General features: G+C 37.4%; 1 protein-coding gene and 2 pseudogenes across 1 annotated transcript; all 3 read right to left on the bottom strand.

Annotated features, from left to right (window-relative positions):
- Positions 1-6,165: 6,165 nt before the first annotated feature.
- On the bottom strand, positions 6,166-7,097 carry LOC112396860 (olfactory receptor 143-like; annotated as a pseudogene).
- A 6,637-nt stretch (positions 7,098-13,734) lies between these two features.
- LOC112396835 (olfactory receptor 8B3-like) lies at positions 13,735-14,675 on the bottom strand. The gene is given in 2 exon segments (XM_024740760.1): positions 13,735-14,480; positions 14,483-14,675. Coding segments are annotated over 2 exon segments (939 nt in total).
- Positions 14,676-16,928: 2,253 nt separating this feature from the next.
- LOC112396852 (olfactory receptor 147-like) lies at positions 16,929-17,873 on the bottom strand (annotated as a pseudogene).
- Positions 17,874-19,351: the final 1,478 nt, after the last annotated feature.

Here is a 19,351-nt window from a genome sequence, read left to right on the forward strand (position 1 = left end):
GAGCCTCTTCAGCCCACCACTGCCAGGGTCCCAGGATCCAGGGACAACTTCCTCGGGAGAACACATGGCACGCCTCATGCTGGTGCAACATCACGCTGGCCTCTGCCGCCACAGGCTCGCCCCGCATTCTATACCCCTCCCTCCCCCCTGCCTGAGTGAGCCAGAGTCCCCAAATCAGCTGCTCCTTTAACCCTATCCTGTCTGAGCGAAGAACAGATGCCTTCAGGCGACCTACACGCAGAGGCAGGGCCAAATCCAAAGCTAAACCCCAGGAGCTGTGTGAACAAAGAAGAGAAAAGGAAATTTCTCCCAGCAGCCTCAGGAGCAGCAGATTAAATCTCCACAGTCAACTTGATGTACACTGCAGCTGTGGAATACCTGAATAGAAAATGTATCTTCCCCAATTGAGGAGGTGGACTTTGGAAGCAATATACACATATATATATATATATACACACACATATATATAATATACGTATATATTTAATATATATATTATATTTAATATATATATTAAATATATAATTTGTATTTTGCATATATATATATAAATAGATATTTTCCCCCTTTTTCTCTTTCAGTGTATGTGTATGATTCTGTGTGTGATTTTGTCTGTGTAGTTTTGCTTTTACGATAGGTTTCTATCTGTCGGCTTATTTTGTTTTTTTTAAGTATCGTTTTTAGCACTTGTTATCATTGGTGGATTTATTTTTTGCTTTGGTTGCTCTCTTGTTTTTTTTAATTAAAATTAAAAAATTTTTTTAATTTTAATTATTTTATTTTATCTCCTTTCTTTCTTTTTTTTTCTTCCTTGTATTCTGAGCTGTGTGGATGACAGGCTGTTGGTGCTCAAGCCAGGCATCAGGGATGTGCCTCTGAGGTGGGAGAGCCAAGTTCAGGACACTGGTCCACAAGAGACCTCCCAGCTCCATGTAATATCAAATGGCAAGAATCTCCCAGAGATCTCCATCTCAATGCCAAGACCCAGCTGCACTCAACGACCAGCAAACTACATGCTGGACACCCTATTCCAAAGAACTAGCAAGACAGGAACATAACCCCATCCATTAGCAGAGAGGCCGCCTAAAATCATAATAAGGTCACAGACACCTCAAATCACACCACCAGACGTGGACCTGCCCACCAGAAAGACAAGATCCAGCCTCATCCAGCAGAATACAGGCACTAGTCGCCTCCACCAGGAAGCCTACACAACCCACTGAACCAACCTTAGCCACTGGGAGCAGACAGCAAAATAACGGGAACTACGGACCTGCAGGCTGCAAAAAGGAGACCCCAAACACAGTAAGTTAAGCAAAACGAGAAGACAGAGAAACACACAACAGATGAATGACCAAGGCAAACACCCACCAGACCTAAGTAATGAAGAGGAAATAGGCAGTCTAACTGAAAAAGAATTCAGAATGATGATAGTAAAGATGATCCAGAACCTTGGAAATAGAATGGAGAATATACAAGAAACGTTTAACAAGGACCTAGAAAAACTAGAGCAAAAAAACTGGTGAACAAAACAATAAATGAAATTAAAAGTTCTCTAGAAGGGATCAATAGCAGAATAACTGAGGAGGAAGAACGGATAAGTGACCTGGTAGATAAAATAGTGGAAATAACTACTGCAGAGCAGAATAAAGAAAAAAGAATGAAAAGAATTGAGGACAGTCTCAGAGATCTCTGGGACTACATTAACTGCACCAACATTCAAATATTAGGGGTCCCAGAAGAAGAAGAGAAAAAGAAAGGGACTGAGAAAATATTTGAAGAGATTATAGTCAAAAACGTCTCTAGTATGGGAAAGGAAATAGTTAATCGAGTCCAGGAAGACCAGAGAGTCCCATACAGGATAAATCCAAGGAGAAACACACCATGACACATATTAATCAAACTCTCAAAAATTAAATACAAAGTAAAAATATTAAAAGCAGCAAGGGAAAAATGACAAATAACATACAAGGGAACTCCCATAAGGTTAACAGCTGATTTTTCAGCAGAAGCTCTGCAAGCCAGAAGGGAGTGGCATGATATACTTAAAGTGATGAAAGGGAAGAACCTACAACCAAGATTCCTCTACATGGCAAGGATCTCATTCAGATTCGATGGAGAAATCAAAAGCTTTACAGACAAACAACAGCTACGAGAATTCAGCACCACCAAACCAACTCTATACCAAATGGTAAAGGAACTTCTCTAAGTGGGATCATAAGAGAAGAAAAGGACCGCCAAATAGAAATCCAAAACAATTAAGAAAATGGTAATAGGAACATACATATCGATAATTACCCTAAACGTGAATGGATTAAATGCTCCACCGAAAGACAGAGGCATGCTGAATGGATATAAAAACATACCCATATATAATGTTGTCTACAAGAGACCAGACCTAGGGACACATTCAGACTGAAAGTGAGGAGATTGAAAAAGATATTCTATGCAAATGGAAATCAAAAGAAACTGGGCATAGCAATACTCATATCAGATAAAATAGACTTTAAAATAATGTTACAAGAGACAAGGAAGGACACTACATAATGATCAGGGGATCAATTCAAGAAGAAGATAAGAATTATAAATATATATGCACCCAACACAGGAGCACCTCAATACATAAGGCAACTGCTAACAGCTATAAAAGAGGAAATCAACAGTAACACAATAATAATGGGGGACTTTAACACCTCAGTTACACCAATGGACAGATCATCTAAAATGAAAACAAATAAGGAAACAGAAGCCTTAAATGACACAATAGATGAGATAGATTTAATTGATATTTATAGGACATTGCATCCAAAAACAGCAGATTACACTTTCTTCTTAAGTGCACATGGAACATTCTCCAGGATAGATCACATCTTGGGTCACAAATCAAGCCTCAGTAAATTTAAGAAAATTGAAATCATATCTAGCATCTTTTATGACCAGAACACTATGAGATTAGAAATCAAGTACAGGGAAAAAAACGTAAAAAACACAAACACATGGAGGCTAAACAATACGTTACTAAATAACCAAGAGATCACTGAAGAAATCAAAGAGGAAATCAAAAAATACCTAGAGACAAATGACAATGAAAACACGACGATCCAAAACCTAAGGGCTGCAGCAAAAGTAGTTCTAAGCGTGAAGTTTATAGCTATACAAGCCTACACCAAGAAACAAGAAAAATCTCGAATAAACAATCTAACCTTACACCTAAAGAAACTAGAGAAGGAAGAACAAACAAAATCCAAAGTTAGCAGAAGGAAAGAAATCATAAAGATCAGAGCAGAAATAAATGAAATAGAAACAAAGAAAACAATAGCAAAGATGAATAAAACTAAAAGCTGGTTCTTTGAGAAGATAAACAAAATTGATAAACCATTAGCCAGACTTATCAGGAAAAAGAGGGAGAGGACTCAAATCAATAAAATTAGAAATGAAAAAGGAGAAGTTACAACAGACACCGCAGAAATACAAAGCATCCTAAGAGACTACTACAAGCAACTCTATGCCAATAAAATGGACAACCTGGAAGAAATGGACAAATTCTTAGAAAGGTATAACCTTCCAAGACTGAACCAGGAAGAAACAGAAAATATGAACAGACCAATCACAAGTAATGAAATTGAAACTGTGATTAAAAATCTTCCAACAAACAAAAGTCCAGGACCAGATGGCTTCACAGGTGAATTCTATCAAACATTTAGAGAAGAGCTAACACCCATCCTTCTCAAACTCTTCCAAAAAATTGCAGAGGAAGGAACACTCCCAAACTCATTCTATGAGGCCACCATCACCCTGATACCAAAACCAGAGAAAGATACTACAAAAAAAGAAAATTACAGACCAATATCACTGATGAATATAGACGCAAAAATCCTCAACAAAATACTAGCAAACAGAATCCAACAACACATTAAAAGGATCATACACCATGATCAAGTGGGATTTATCCCAGGGATGCAAGGATTCTTCAATATACGCAAATCAATCAATGTGATACACCATATTAACAAATTGAAGAATAAAAACCATATGATCATCTCAATAGATGCAGAAAAAGCTTTTGACAAAATTCAACACCCATTTATGATAAAAACTCTCCAGAAAGTGGGCATAGAGGGAACCTACCTCAACATAATAAAGGCTATATACGACAAACCCACAGCAAACATTATTCTCTATGGTGAAAAATTGAAAGCATTTCCTGTAAGGTCAGGAAAAAGACAAGGATGTCCACTCTCACCACTGTTATTCAACATAGTTTTGGAAATCCTAGCCACGGCAATCAGAGAAGAAAAAGAAGAGGAGTCCAAATGGGAAAAGAAGTAGTAAAGCTCTCACTGTTTGCAAGTGATATGATACTATACATAGAGAATGCTAAAGATGCCACCAGAAAGCTGCCAGAGCTAATCAATGAATTTGGTATCAAAGTTGCAGGATACAAAATTAATGCACAGAAATCTCTTGCATTCCTATACACTAATGATGAAAAATCTGAAAGAGAAAGAAACACTGCCATTTGCCATTGCAACAAAATGAATAAAATACCTAGGAATAAACCTATCTAGGGAGACAAAAGATCTGTATGCAGAAAACTATAAGACACTGTTGACAAATTAAAGATGATACCAACAGATGGAGAGATATACCATGTTCTTGGTTTGGAAGAATCAATATTGTGAAAATGACTAAATGACCCAAAGCAATCTACAGATTCAATGCAATCCCTATCAAAGTACCACTGGCATTTTTCACAGAATAGAACAAAAAATTTCACAATTTGTATGGAAACACAAAAGGCCCTGAATAGCCAAAGGAATCTTGAGAAGGAAAAACGGAGCTGGAGGAATCAGGCTCCCTGACTTCAGACAAAGCTACAAAGCTACAGTAATCAGGACAGTATGGTATTGGCATAAAAGCAGGTACACTTTAGTTAGGTACCAGAGCCTTGTAGAACATCCCTCTGCTACAGCAATCATGGCTGAGGAAAACTCCCACTTCCAAGCTCATTCAGAAACAATGCTCTAGGAGCTCTCTCTGTCCCTTCACAATTCTTTCTTTCATTCCATTTCTTTGTGAGATGAACAGTGGGTTCAAAAACTGGGCTCTGCATCATTAGCTGTGGGATTTTGATTAAGTCACATAACTATTTCCTTATCTATAAAACAGGATGAGGAGACTTACCTTTTAATAGGAATTAAAGTACAGATTATGGAGTAATCTGTTATGGAGTACAGATTTTCCTTCTGAGAGACAAAAGGGAGGAGTCAAATTACCATGTTGAAAGAGTAAATCCCAGTAGGACAAGGTTTTGCCATATATTATTGTTTGTGTTTTGAAAGCAGGAAATCTTCCTTTGCAAAGGGGAACCCCTGTTTTGCAGTTAGACAAAGAATCCTGACATTACATGTGACAATCTATTCTGTAGCCAAAAATACTATTGGTTAATTTTTAATCACAATCACAATCCACAGATATGTAGACAAGTTGATAACAATTTCAATTACATTTCTGACAAAATATCAGTTGACCAATACCATAAACAGAGGCATTTGTTATTGGTGTGTATTGTGAAAGGTGAGCAGAATAGTGTAGCTGATACATTCTCAAGCATTCTCAAGAATAAAGAACCTTAGTTCAACAAAGTATTCAATTGCTATATATATGCATACTGAAAATCTAGAATAAGAGTGATTAATAAACTCTGAAAAATTCTGGAAATATTTACAAGTTTACCATACCCACAATTTTTGTCATTCTCTGTTTTATGAAATTGTAAGTAATCATTGAAACAGGAAAGGGTGCTGTGTAATGAAACCAAAAAAGAAAAAAAATTGATTAGACAGCATACCCCTCCATGGCTTACCTTGGATGGGAAAGACACAAGAAAAGAAGTAAGTAGTGTTATCCTTAGATGGGAAAGGTTATTGGCCCATTGTCTCCAACTTGTGTAGGGTTACTAAGGGCTGAGAATGATCATCTAGTCCAAGAATAGGCCCATGGGGTTACATCATGTGGCAAGAAAAGAAAAAAGAAATTAGAGAAGAAATCCTGCCAAGAAGAATTTAGAAAGACAAATGAAGAAAAAAAACGAATAGTAGGAAGAAGATAAAGTGGAGCAGGAAGAGAAGGAAAAGACAAAAATGGAGGTATAAATGGTTCAGCTCAGTTTGTAATTCTCTTCATGGTTTTCTTCAGAGCAATTTTGACATCCTTGTTCCTGAGGCTATAAATGAGAGGGTTCAACATGGGTACTACATTGGCGTAAAACACTGAGAAAAATTTCCCCTGACCCACAGACCCAGCAAATGATGGCTTGACATGAATGAGCAGCCCAAGTCTATAGAATAGACTAGCTGTTATTATGTGGAGCCATGGTGCTGAAGGCTTTGGACCAACCTTTATATGATGGTATGTGAAGGATATTGAAAAGAAGGTATAAGAAACAGAGATAGTGAAGCTAGATACCATGACAACTGTACCCACAACAACAGAAACCACAAGTTCATTGGCATAGGTGCTGCTGCAGGAGAGCTGGAGGAGGTGGAAGATGTCACACAGGTAATGGTTGATGATGTTGGAATCACAAAAGATCAGCCTGATCATACACCCTGTGTGGACCACACCACCAGCAAACCCCATCACATATGAACTAGACATAAGCAGAGAACAGACCTGAGGGGACATGGTGACTGTGTACAGCAGTGGCTTACAGATGGACACATAGTGATCACAGGCCATGGCTGTCTACACATAGCACTCAGAGTTGACAAAAAATCAGAAGAAAAATAGCTAAGACATGCATCCTGTAAAGGAGATGATGTTCTTCTCTGAAATAAATCTCTTTAGCATTTTGGGGTAAAGACACATGAGTAACAGAGATCAATAAAAGACAGATTAAAGCCGAAAAAATACATGGGTGTGAGAAGGTGTGAATTTAGACAAATTAGATTCATCAAGCACAAACTGCCTACCACAGTGACCATGTAGTTCACCAGAAACAGGAAAAACAAGAGTAGTTGGAGTTCAGGTTGGTATGTGAATCCCATAAGGATAAACTCAGTCACAGAGTAGGCATTTTCCGTAGCCATTAATTGCACAATTGTGATCTGCAGGAACAGGGGTAGAAACTGACATTAATAATGGACTTTTCCTCTTTGTTTTCCAAGGGAGAGCTGGATCTGCTTGTTTATAATCTCACTTTTATAAAGACATACATTAAGACATCCAAAAAGCAAGACTTATGATTATTCCTGATGATTCCTCATTTTCTCCTTTCTACCCTTACTACCGTTGTTTGTCTCTGTTCAGAAATCATGCTGGTAGACTCCCAGTGTCCCTGCATGTCATTTTCTCCCTTCTCCCCTGTGTCCATTAAGGATCAGGGCTGAAAAGAGCAATTAAACAGGTAGTGTTCCCCACAACCATTGATTTATGTAGTTTGGGGTCTGAAAAGAAAAGGGGGGGTTGATTCAACCCTCACCTTTTTTCTGAATGCCTCACTGTCATTGAACCTTAAGGCCCCTTCTGCCTTACAGTCCTGAGAGGGTCAAAGTTTCTGACAATGAAGGAGGCAATATCCACCAGCACGGTCCTCAGTCTTTGACTTGCTAAAAGAGGTATGCTGGGGAACAAGCCATAATTTGAGAATTTACCCAGAAGGTCCTCTTCAATTGCAAGGAGGAAAGCAACCTTATATGAGCTCCAAAACAATCAGTTGATTCAAATGAGATTCTATTCCATGCCCTATAGTTCTGGGAAAATTGATTGGGAGCACAGAAAATTATTCTCTCCCTCATGATTTCCTTTCAAGTTAAGTGAGCCCACTGAGGGTAGAAATTACTGAGTTTGTGTTTCCATCCTGTATCATAGATCCTTGGAGACACAATGTTCTACTCAGTTTATAATTTCACAATGAGAATTCTTAACCCCCAATGCAGAAAAATGGGTGCCCCTTTTGTACTTTCTTCATCATCTCCTGGTGTCTATGCACAGTTCTAAAAAAGGAACATTTGGGGCATAATCACTTGACTTTACTAGCACTTTCCTAGAGCCTCTGGGATTGCATTAGTGAAATAGTGTATCATAGCTTTAGCACTGTCCATGCTTATGGATTTCACCTCTGTAAAGATGTGTTGTAGCAAAATGGTTAAAAGAATGGGCCCCTTAAGTCAGACTTAGTTTAAATCTGGCTGTTAAACTTCTTAATTGTAAGACCATAGACAATCATATAACCTCTCTGATCCTTGCATATTTTTATATACTTATCCCTATGTATATCTATAAAATGAGGCTAGCAAAAGAGCTATCTCATAGGGCTGTTTTGTGGATTAAATTAGTTAAATCACCCAAAGTTTATTAGGAACATGCCTGACATATAATAGGAGCCTGAGAAGTGTTCCCATTGCTATTAATCCATATTCATTATAGTAGGATTTCTCAAATTAGCACTAATGGTATTTTGAAGTGGATAATTCTTTGTTGTGTTCTGTGTATCATAGGATAGATCACATGGTAGGGCACAAAACAAGTCTCAACAAATTTTAAAGGACAGAACTTATATCAAGCATTTTTCCAACCATATGGTATAAAACAAAAAATCAGTTACATAAAGAAAAATGGGAAAACCACAAACACATGGAGACTAAACAACATGCTACTAAAAAAGCAATTGGTCAATGAAGAAATCGAAGAGTAAATCAGAAAATACTTTGAAACAAATGAAAATGGAAACAACACAATCCAAAATCTGTGGGATGCAGCAAAAGCAGTTCTAAGAAGGAAGTTTATAGTGATACAAGTCTTCCTCAAGAAAGAAGAAAAATCTCAAGTAAACAACCTAATCTACCACCTAAAAGAATTAGAATAAGAAGTAAGAAATCCCAAAGTCCAGGAGAAGGAAGGAAATAATAAAGTTCAGAGAGGAAATAAATAAAATAGAAATAGAAAAACAACAGAAAAGATCAAGGAAACAAAGAGCTATTTTTTTTAAAGATTAAAAAAAAAAAGATAAACCACCAGTCAAGCTCACCAGGAAGAAAATATAGAAAACACAAATAAACAAAATAAGAAAAGAAAGAGAAAGAACAACTGATACCACAGAGATACAAAATATCATAAGAGAATGTTGCAAACAGTTATATGCCAACAAGTTGGACAACCTAAAAGTAATGGACAAATTTCTAGAAACATACAACCTTTCAAGACAGAATCAAGAAGAAACAGGCAATTTGAACTGACCACTAGCAGTGAAATTGAATTTGCAATTAAATGTCTCCCAGGGGAAAAAAAAAAGCCCAAGACTGAACAGCTTTACAGGGGAATTCTACCAAAAATATGGAGAAGAAATAATACCTATCTTTCTCACACTGTTCCAAAATATGAAGAGGACAGAACATTATCAAACTCATTCTACAGGGCCACCATTACCCTGATACCAAAATCAAGCAAAGACACTACAAAAAAGGGAAGGTAGAAGCCAATATTTCTGACAAATATAGATGCAAAAATCCTCAACAAAATATTAGGAAACCAAATCCAACAATATATAAAAAGGATCATACACCATGATCAAGTTGGATTTATTCTACAGTCACAAGGATGGTTCAGCATTCACAAATCAATCAATGTGATAAACCACATTAAGAAAAGGAAGAATATGGGCTTCCCTGGTGGTGCAGTGGTTGGGGGTCTGCCTGCCGATGCAGGGGATATGGGTTCGTGCCCCGGTCTGGGAGGATCCCACATGCCGCGGAGTGGCTGGGCCTGTGGGCCATGGCCAGTGGGCCTGCGCGTCCGGAGCCTGTGCTTCGTGACGGGAGAGGCCACAGTGGTGAGAGACCTGCATACCGCAAAAAAAAAAAAAAAAAAAAAATGAAGAATAAAAAGCACACAATCACAGACAGAAGAAACATTTGACAAAATTCAACATCCAGTCATGACAAAAAACACTTAGCAAAGTGGGTATTGAGGGAACATATCTCAACATAATAAAGGCCATTTATGATGAATCCACATGTAACATCATACTCAATGGTGAAAAGCTGAAAGCCTTTCCTCTAAATTCAGGAACCATACAAGGATGCCAGTCTTGCAACTTCTATTTAACACAGAATTGGAAGTCCTAGCCACAGCAATCACACAAGAAAAAGAAATGAGGTATCCTAATTTGAAGGGAAGGAGTAAAATTGCCACTATTTGCAGATGACATGATACATTATATAGAAAATGCTAAAGTCTCCACCCCAAAGCTATTAAAATAAATGAATTCAGCAATGTTGCGGGATACAAGATTAACATACAGAAATCTGTTGAGTTTCCATACACAATAAACTATCAGAAAAAGAAAGTAAAAAATAAAGCCCATTTAAAATAGTTTGAAAAAGAATAAAATACATAGGAAGAAACTAAACCAAAGAGGTGAAAGATGTATAATCTGGAAAATATAAAACATAAAGGAAACTGAATATGATACAAAGAAATGAAATGATATTCTGTGCTCTTGGATTCAAACAATGTTGTTAAAATGGCCATACCACCCAAAGCAATCTAAAGATTTAATGCAATCCCTAACAAAATACCTATGATATTTTTCACAGAACTAGAAAAATTAATCCTAAAATTCACATACAACCAAAAAAGGCCCCAAACTGCCAAAGCAATCTTGAGAAAAGAAGAACAAAGCTGGATGTATTACCCTAGCAGCCTTCAGACTATACTACAAAGCTAGAGTAATCAAAACAGAGTGGTGCCTGCACAAAAACAGACACACAGATCAATGAAACAGAATAGAGATCCCAGAAAAAAACCCACACATTTATTGTCAATCTACAACAATGAAGTGAAGAATATACAGTGAAGAAATGACATTCTTTTCAACAAGTGATGCTGGGAAAACTGGACAGCTACTTGTAAAACAATGGGATGAACATTTCCTGACCATATACAAAAATAAACTGAAAATGGATTAAAGACCTAAATGTAACACATGAAACCATAAAAATCCTAGAAGAAAACATAAGCAGAACACTCTTTGACATAAACTGTAGGAATATTTTTTTACATCTGTCACCTAAGGTAAATGAAATAAAAGCAAACATAAACAAACGGGACCTAATTAAACTTAAAAGCTTTTGCATAGCAAAGGAAACCATCAACAAAATGAAAAGACAACATACTGAATGGGAGAAAATATTTATAAATAATATGACTGATAACGGGTTAATATCCAACATATATAACCAGATCAACACAAGTTAAAAACGGGTAGAAGTCCTGAACAGACATTTTTCAAAAGGAGGCATATAGATGGCCAACAGACACATGAAAAGATGCTCAACATCGCTAACTGTCAGGAAAGTGCACATCAAAACAACAAGATATCGCCTCACGGCTGTCAGAATGGCTATTATCAAAACTCTACAAATAACAAATGTTGGAGAAGATGTGGAGAAAAGAGAACACTTGTACACTGTGGGAGTGTAAATTGGTGCAGCCACCATGGAAAACAGTATGGAGGCTCCTCAAAAAAATTAAAAAATAGATCTACCATATGATCCAGTATTTCCACTGTTGGAGGTATATCTGGGAAAAAAACAAAAACACTATTTAAAAAGATACATATGCCCCAATGTTCATAGCAGCACTATTTACAATTGCCAAGATATGGAAGCAACCCAAAGGCCCATCAATAGACGAATGGATAAAGATATGATACATAGATAAAGATGGAATATTACTCAGCCATAAAAATATTGAAATTCTGCCATTTGTAGCAACATGAATGGATCTAGAGATTGTCATACTGAGTGAAGTAAGTCAAACAGAGAAAGACAAATACTGTATTATATCACTTACATATGGAATCTAAAAAAATAATAAAATGAATGTATATGCAAAACAAAAACATGCTCACAGATATAGGAAACAAACTACTAGTTACCAAAGGGCAGAGGGAAGGAGGGAGGGGCAGGTTACGTGTATGGAACTAAGGCTTAAAAACTACTATGTATAAAATAAATAATCAGCAAGGATATATTGTACAGTGCAGTGAAATATAGCCATTATTTTGTAATAACTTTAAATGGTGTATAATCTATAAAAATATTGAATCACTATGTTGTGCAAGTGAAACTAATATGATAGTATAAATCAACTATACTTCGTTAAAAAGGAAACATAAATCTTAAGTGTATGGCTCAATGAATTTTACCTATATATATATATGCCCATATAAAATATAATTCAAGATACACATTTCCTAGAAAGTTTCCCTTGTTCCCCTTCTCAGTCAATACCCATCCCCTCGCCAGAGGTAACCACTATTCTTCTTGCCCTCCAAATACATCTGACATTCTAAATATACAAACAGAAAAGTGCTGGAGAAATAGGGAAATTAGAGAAAACAGCATCTACTTTAAATCTGTTTATTATCTTATTGGGTAGACAAGGTGTTACGGTCAAGTGTTGAAATCCTAAACCCCCCAAAGATGATGATATTGGGAGATGGAGCCTTTAGGAGGTACTTAAGTCATGAAGATGGAACCCTCATAATTGGGATTAGTACCTTATAAAAGACATCTCACAGGAATCACTAGCCCCTTCCACCTTGTGAGCATATAATGAGAAGGGAGCGACCCAGAAAAGTGCCCTCACCCATTTATGCTGATACCCTGATCTTGGACTTCCAACCTCCAGAACTGTGAGAAATAAATTTCTGTTGTTTATGTCATTGAGTCTGCGGTATTTTGTTACAGCAGCCTGAATGGACTGAGGTACAGGTTTAAATAATCGCAAAAAATGTTGAAAAAATATAGTTTATTATCTTTAATATACACCTTTTTTCATGATAAATCTCATTAGATAAGTAAAACAATGTCTAACATATTTCTCCTAACTTAATGTGCATTATTTTCCTTTAAAGTGATAAATAACAAACTATGCAGTAAGAGCTATATGCTCTTTTTAAAAATATTTGCTGTCATTGTAGATAATAATGAATGCAAGTTTTATAATAAACCAGTCAGCCCCCTTTCTAGGATCCTAAAGTACACATGTATTATTCCTTTAATGGTACTTTATTAACACCATCTTTGGCAGTAAAAGGTGGAGCTACATGTATTCTCTTCAATATTAAATGAACTGGGCTGATACAGGCTCTCAGAAACAGGTGGTAAATTGTATAGATTTTGCCATTCTCAAAGGGAACAAGAAAGGGCAAAATATAAAAAGGTTGATAAGAAATATAGAACAAAAGGAAAAGATCAGAGAATCTGATGATACTTCAAGTTATATACTAGTTTGTATTAAGACATTTTATTGAATCCTGTTCCCTATACCAGCAAGAGTATCGACAAGAATGAGAATATTTCTACAGTGTTTGGCACTTCTGTTTAGATGAGTAAGATATAATTTTAACTTTCTGTGATTTATGATTCACCATATTTGTCCAGATTAGGAATAGCTCAGAAGATGGAAGTATGAAAAAATTATATTTTAAAAAGGTCAGCATATTTATACCTTTTATAAACATGTTGTTATTCAGTAAACTGATATGAGGTGCAGTAGATACAGAGGCCAAATATGAGACAAGATCAGCAATGAGGGAAGTGATAAGACAAGTCCATACCACATATTAAAAAAATCTGTAGAAGCAACATGGTGATAAATACACTCTTCTTGAAAGACACCAGTAAAAATAAATAAAAAGTTGAATTTCTTTACAATATCGCTGATTCAAATTAGAACATGGTTCTCCTCTGGATTCTTAAACAGGGATTTCCTCAGTGTAACTTTGATATCCTTGTTTCTCAAAATGTAAATCAAAGGATTGACCATGGGCACCACATTAGTATAGAAAACAGAATAAATTTTTTTCAGGTCCATAGATCCAGGAGAAGAATATTTAAGGTACATGAATGCTGCTGAACCAAAAAAAAGAGCAATGATGTGGGAGCTACACGTGCTGAAGGCTTTCGATCTTCCCTGAGCAGATTTGATATGAAGAATGCAAGTAAGGATGAAGATGTAAGAAACTAGGATGGTGAAACTGGGTACTGTGATATTAATACCCACAACAATGAGAACTACCACCTCACTGACATAAGTGCTAGTGCAAGAGACTTGGAGGAGTGGGAGGATGTCACACAAGTAATGGTTGATATTAACGTTGCAGAAGGTTCGTCTAAGTATGCACCCTGTGTGGGCAGAGGCTCCAGTAAACCCCATCACATACACAGCCAAAGATAGCACCAAACAGACCTTATGGAACATGGTGACCTTATACAGCAATGGAGTACAGATGGCCACATAGTGGTCATAGGCCATTTAGGTCAACGTATAGCATTCAGAGATGACAAAAAAGAGAAAGAAAAACAGCTGAGTCATGCGCCCAACATAGGAGATGATATTATTCTTGAATCCAAAGTTCATCAGCATCTGGGGGGTGAAAACAGAGGAGCAACAGAGATCAATGAAGGATGGTTGAAGACTAAATAGTACACGGGGGTGTGGAGGTGAGAATTTAGACCAATAAGAATGATCGAGCCCAGGTTGCCCACCACGGTGACAATGTAGATCATTAGAAACAGGTAAAAGAGGGGCTGCTGGAGCTCTGGATGGTCTGTTAATCCAGCAAGTATAAATTCAGTCACTAAGGAGTCATTTCTAGCCAGCATTCTCAACTTTGGAAATCTGTGATAATAAAAGAAAACTACATTAATAGGGAACCCAGCTCTGTCCTTACAGACTCTCTTTTATATGAGCTTTACAAGAAAGAGACTCAGACTGGCAGAAATCACATCTTCCTTTGCTTCATAGGGTCTGTAAGTACTGCAACACATACCCCTCTACGTTTAAATCACTGTCTTTTGTTGCATGAACTGCATGGGACAAACAACAGCTTTATCTTTACTAGAAGACAGAGGGATGGGGTAGCTGAGGAACAAGCCTACCTGTTGATGGGCTTTGGTGGTGGGGTTGTATCCCCATCTCTCCATCCTATTCATCTGACCAGTCACTTTTTAGTTCCTACTCATGTTTCCATCACTCTACGAGTTATCTCAGTTCCCCTGTGATGACCTTCAAGAAAGAGAGAATTCCCACAGGGCAGAGACCATAACCATATTCTCCTTCCTAGAAGGGAGTTGCTAAGAGTCTCTCGGATTTTCAGGTACTTTACTACAAGATTCCATGAAGTCAACAATTGATAACAGGTATGGAGGAGAGCCTTGGTGGCCTAAACTTTATACTTAACCATATACTGCATTGTTTCCACATATTCTCCTCCTCTATTCCATCCTAGCTGAACATAGAATGAATAAAGGAAGGTGGATGTGCTTTCCCAGGTTTTGTAGGATGGCATGAAAGCGAAATAAATTAATTTGGGTGCTGATTAAATTATCTGTTGTTAGTGAATATATATCAAGCTGTATACTTATTACGACATGTAAACTTGTACAGTACATATATTTTGACAAAAAAATTTTTTCCCCACACTGTATTTTATTTTTACAAGAGATAAATAAACTGACACCAAGTATTGTAAATGGATGCAAACAATGATTGCAATTACCAAACACGAAACACACTCATACTACGTCATAATATTGACATTCAGTCCAGTGATCCTCCACTGTAACAGCTCCTTTACTTTGCAGTGAAAATTGATTTGTATATTTTTTGCCTCTGAGTCCTTGTGGGATTTTCTTTTATACAAACAGAAAGTCACAAAAATTGTAATCATCCTCAGCAGTTCACTCAGTCCCATGTAATTAATTTTTTTATCTCGATCTTTTGTTAGCACTTTTATGAATTCATCAGTTTTCCATTAGAGTTCTGAAAATGCTTATTCATTCAGTTCAGCAGTATAGTCAGTTACCAAAAACCTGTACTTGTCAGAGTCTTTTCCATGAATTCCTTGAAGATGAAACCCTTTTATAGGAACATTTTTGCGAAAGCATCAGAGTACACCCAGAACTGTCTGTAAATGACAAAAGACTTAAAAATGACCATGGTTAAAGATTTGATGAAAGTTCATAATAATGCAATTGACAAGGAAATTTAGTTATTTCTGAGATATACATTTTAAAGTAATAACTAGAATTATGACTTATAACATTATACCAGAACATATAAGATTTTTAGAAATTTCATGTAAGGTCTGAAACATTTATATTAACATATATCCATGCAAATAACTCTGGCAACCACAGACACTACAGAATTAAACATAGCCAAAATCCTAGCCAGGATACCAAAAATTCTCACCCTAATAGCCATTAACTAAGTGGTTAGTACCTGAGACAGCACATTATCTTTCAACAAAATATTACAAGACAAAGAAACAGTCTTAAGAGGTAATGCAAGCCACAGAACCAGACTCAGATAAGAATGAGATGTAGAAGTTATTGAACAGGAAATTAAAATGTCTATAATGAACATGTTAAGGACTCTAAGGGAAAAGTAGACAACGTGTAAGAATCGATGGGTAAACAGATGGAAACCCTAACAAAAACTATCAAAAGAAAATGCTACAAATAAAAGGCACAGTAACATAGATGAAGCATTCCTTCTATGTGCTCATCAAAACCCAACAGTTTAGAAAAAGAACCAGTGGCTTGAAGATCAGTCAATTGAAACTTCCCTAAATCAAATCCAAAGAGAAAAAGAGTGAAAAACAGAACATTCAAAAACTCTGAAACAACTTCAAAAGTGAAAAAATATGCATAATTGGAATATCAGAAGGTGAGAGTGAACGGCTGATCCTCCTCTTCCTTACATTTTCTTGAGAAGTGATTTATATAACTAAGTTAATTTACACTTTTAAATCATTTACATTTCTTTTTTTGATTTCTTACTATTATCTCCATAGCTTTATATGTTGTTTGCCCTTATGAGGATTTGGCATCAATAACTAACACAGATTTCATTCAGAACACCCTTTTATGCAAAGTCTTACTCAGTGCAACTTGGACATCTTTGTTCCTCATATTGTAAATGAAAAGATTCATCATTGGCCCCACAATGGTGTGAAAAACTGTGGATACTTTATCTCGATTCAGAGACACAGCAGGAAAAGGCTTCAGTTACATGAATGCTGATGATCCAAAGAAAAGAGAAACCAGAATTATGTGAGAGCTGCAGGTACTGAAGGCTTTGAACCCACCCGCTGTAGAACAGATGCAGAGGATGTTGGAGAGGATCAAGGTATAATAAATGGAGTTGGTGAGACTGGGCACTATGACATTGACACCCACCACAACGAAAACCACCAGCTCATTGATGTAGGTGCATGCGCAGGAGAGCTGGAGGAGAGGAGGAATGTCACACGTGTAATGATCGATGATGTTACCGTCACAGAAGGAGAGTCTCAGCATACACCCAGTGTGGGCCATGGTACCCACAAGCCCCATCGCGTATGCACCCACCATCTGCGTGAGGCAGACCTGATGGGACATGGAGACCTTGTAAAGCAGGGGCTTACAGAAAGCCACATATGGATCATAGGCCATTGATGTCAAAATACAGCACTTTTCAATAACAAAGAAGGAGAAGAAACAAAGCTGAACCATGCACTCTGCTTAAGAGATGACGTTTTGGTTTACAAAACTCATCAGTATTTTAGGGGTGATGACAGAGGAGCAGCAGAGATCAATGAAGGAAAAGTTGAAGAGAAAGTAGTACATGGGAGTGTGCAGGTGAGGGTTCAGACCAATCAGAATAATCAAGCCAATGTTCCCCACCACGGTGACCAGATATATTCCTAGGAAAACGAAAAAGACAGGCAGCCGGAGTTCTGGCTGTTGTGTTAGACCCAGCAGGATAAACTCAGTCACTGAAGAGTCGTTCCCTGGGGCCATTCTTCCCTAGGACATATCTGTGGGAACAGGACAAAGGGTAACACTAAAATGAGTACCCAGCTCTCTCCACCCAATCCCACTATAATGAGGTTGAGACCCAGAATAGGAGAATGAACCCAAGCCAACCCTCTGTGTGCCTTTGTTTTCTCCTTTGTGTAAAGGCTGAGGGAATTTTTAAAGATAGTATATATCAAAAACACTAACGGGCAAGTTCTACAGGGATAAGATTCAGTAACCCTGTGACCACTCATGACTACAGCATCTCTGCTCCACTTCTGCTTTGATAGCTTACCAGGCCCACCGAATGATCAATGATTGTCTCAGCAGAGAGAAGGTGTGTCATTTCAGGGAGTCCTTGGCTTTCTGAGATGAGGTTTGGAAGAGTAACATGACAGATAAAATTCAACACTCACCCTTTTACATGGGGACCTCAATCCTGCTGGATTAACTGAGCTCAGAGAAATAAAGTAACTTCCATCCTCCCAGACTGTCAGACTTCCACAAGCTCTCAGAAAGGTCCCTGCTGAATGCAACACAGACTCAGATCAAAGTTGCTAAGCTCAGAGAAAAGAATATAATTTCCATCCTCCCTGAATGTCACAAAGAGGACTTCCACAGACTCTCAGAAAGGTCTCAATGTCTCTCCCTGACTGCCTAGACTCAGATCAAAAGGCAGATTTGGGTCAATACAGGAAGTTTTCAAATGCCAAAATCAAGGTCAGCTCACTATGAGAGGCCATTAGGAACCATTCGACATTTTTACTTCTTTTCTGACACAGGATTGAACTAATCTAAGTGCAAGCTTAGAAAGAGTAATATGGCAATGGCTGGCAGAATGGACTGGCATAAGAGAGACCGGAGGCAAGGTGACTCGCAAGAGGCAATTACAATAGTCAATGAATGATAAAAATGCCCTGAATTAACAGTGCTACTGTGAGCAATTCCAAGAAACAAACACATGCAAAAGACACTGAAAGGAAAGAGTCATCAGAACTTCTCACAAAGGGGATAGAAGTAGACCAAACAAAATCCCAAAGATATTAGCCTAGGTGCTTAGTTAAATTATGGTGTTAACTACAGAGAGAATTCAGAAAGAATGGAAATATTCATAAACAATAGGCATTCAGCTTTGAACATGGTGATCTTTAGTTGCCAGCTGGACAAGAAGTAGAAGTATACAACCTAAATAAGGCTAAATAATGCTCAAGAGGAAGACCAGAATCTGAGAAAAAGATTTGGGGACCATTTCCACAGAGGTTAAAGCCATGGAATCAGGTGAACTCAATGAGAAAGAATAAAAAGAAAAAGAGCAGAGAGGCAAGAAATACATGTGGGAAATCCCTCATATGGGTTTTACACGTAGGATAGTTGAAAACCTAATCATTACAAAAATGAGTCCCAATTATTATCATCAGACCCTTAGAAATTACAAGGGGACTAAAAATTCCTTAGGGCAAACTTGAAATGTGTCTCACAAGACAGACATTCTTGGG

This window comes from Neophocaena asiaeorientalis, unplaced genomic scaffold (genome assembly GCF_003031525.2).
Source record: "Neophocaena asiaeorientalis asiaeorientalis breed wild unplaced genomic scaffold, Neophocaena_asiaeorientalis_V1.1 scaffold308, whole genome shotgun sequence".
Lineage (NCBI taxonomy): Eukaryota > Metazoa > Chordata > Mammalia > Artiodactyla > Phocoenidae > Neophocaena > Neophocaena asiaeorientalis.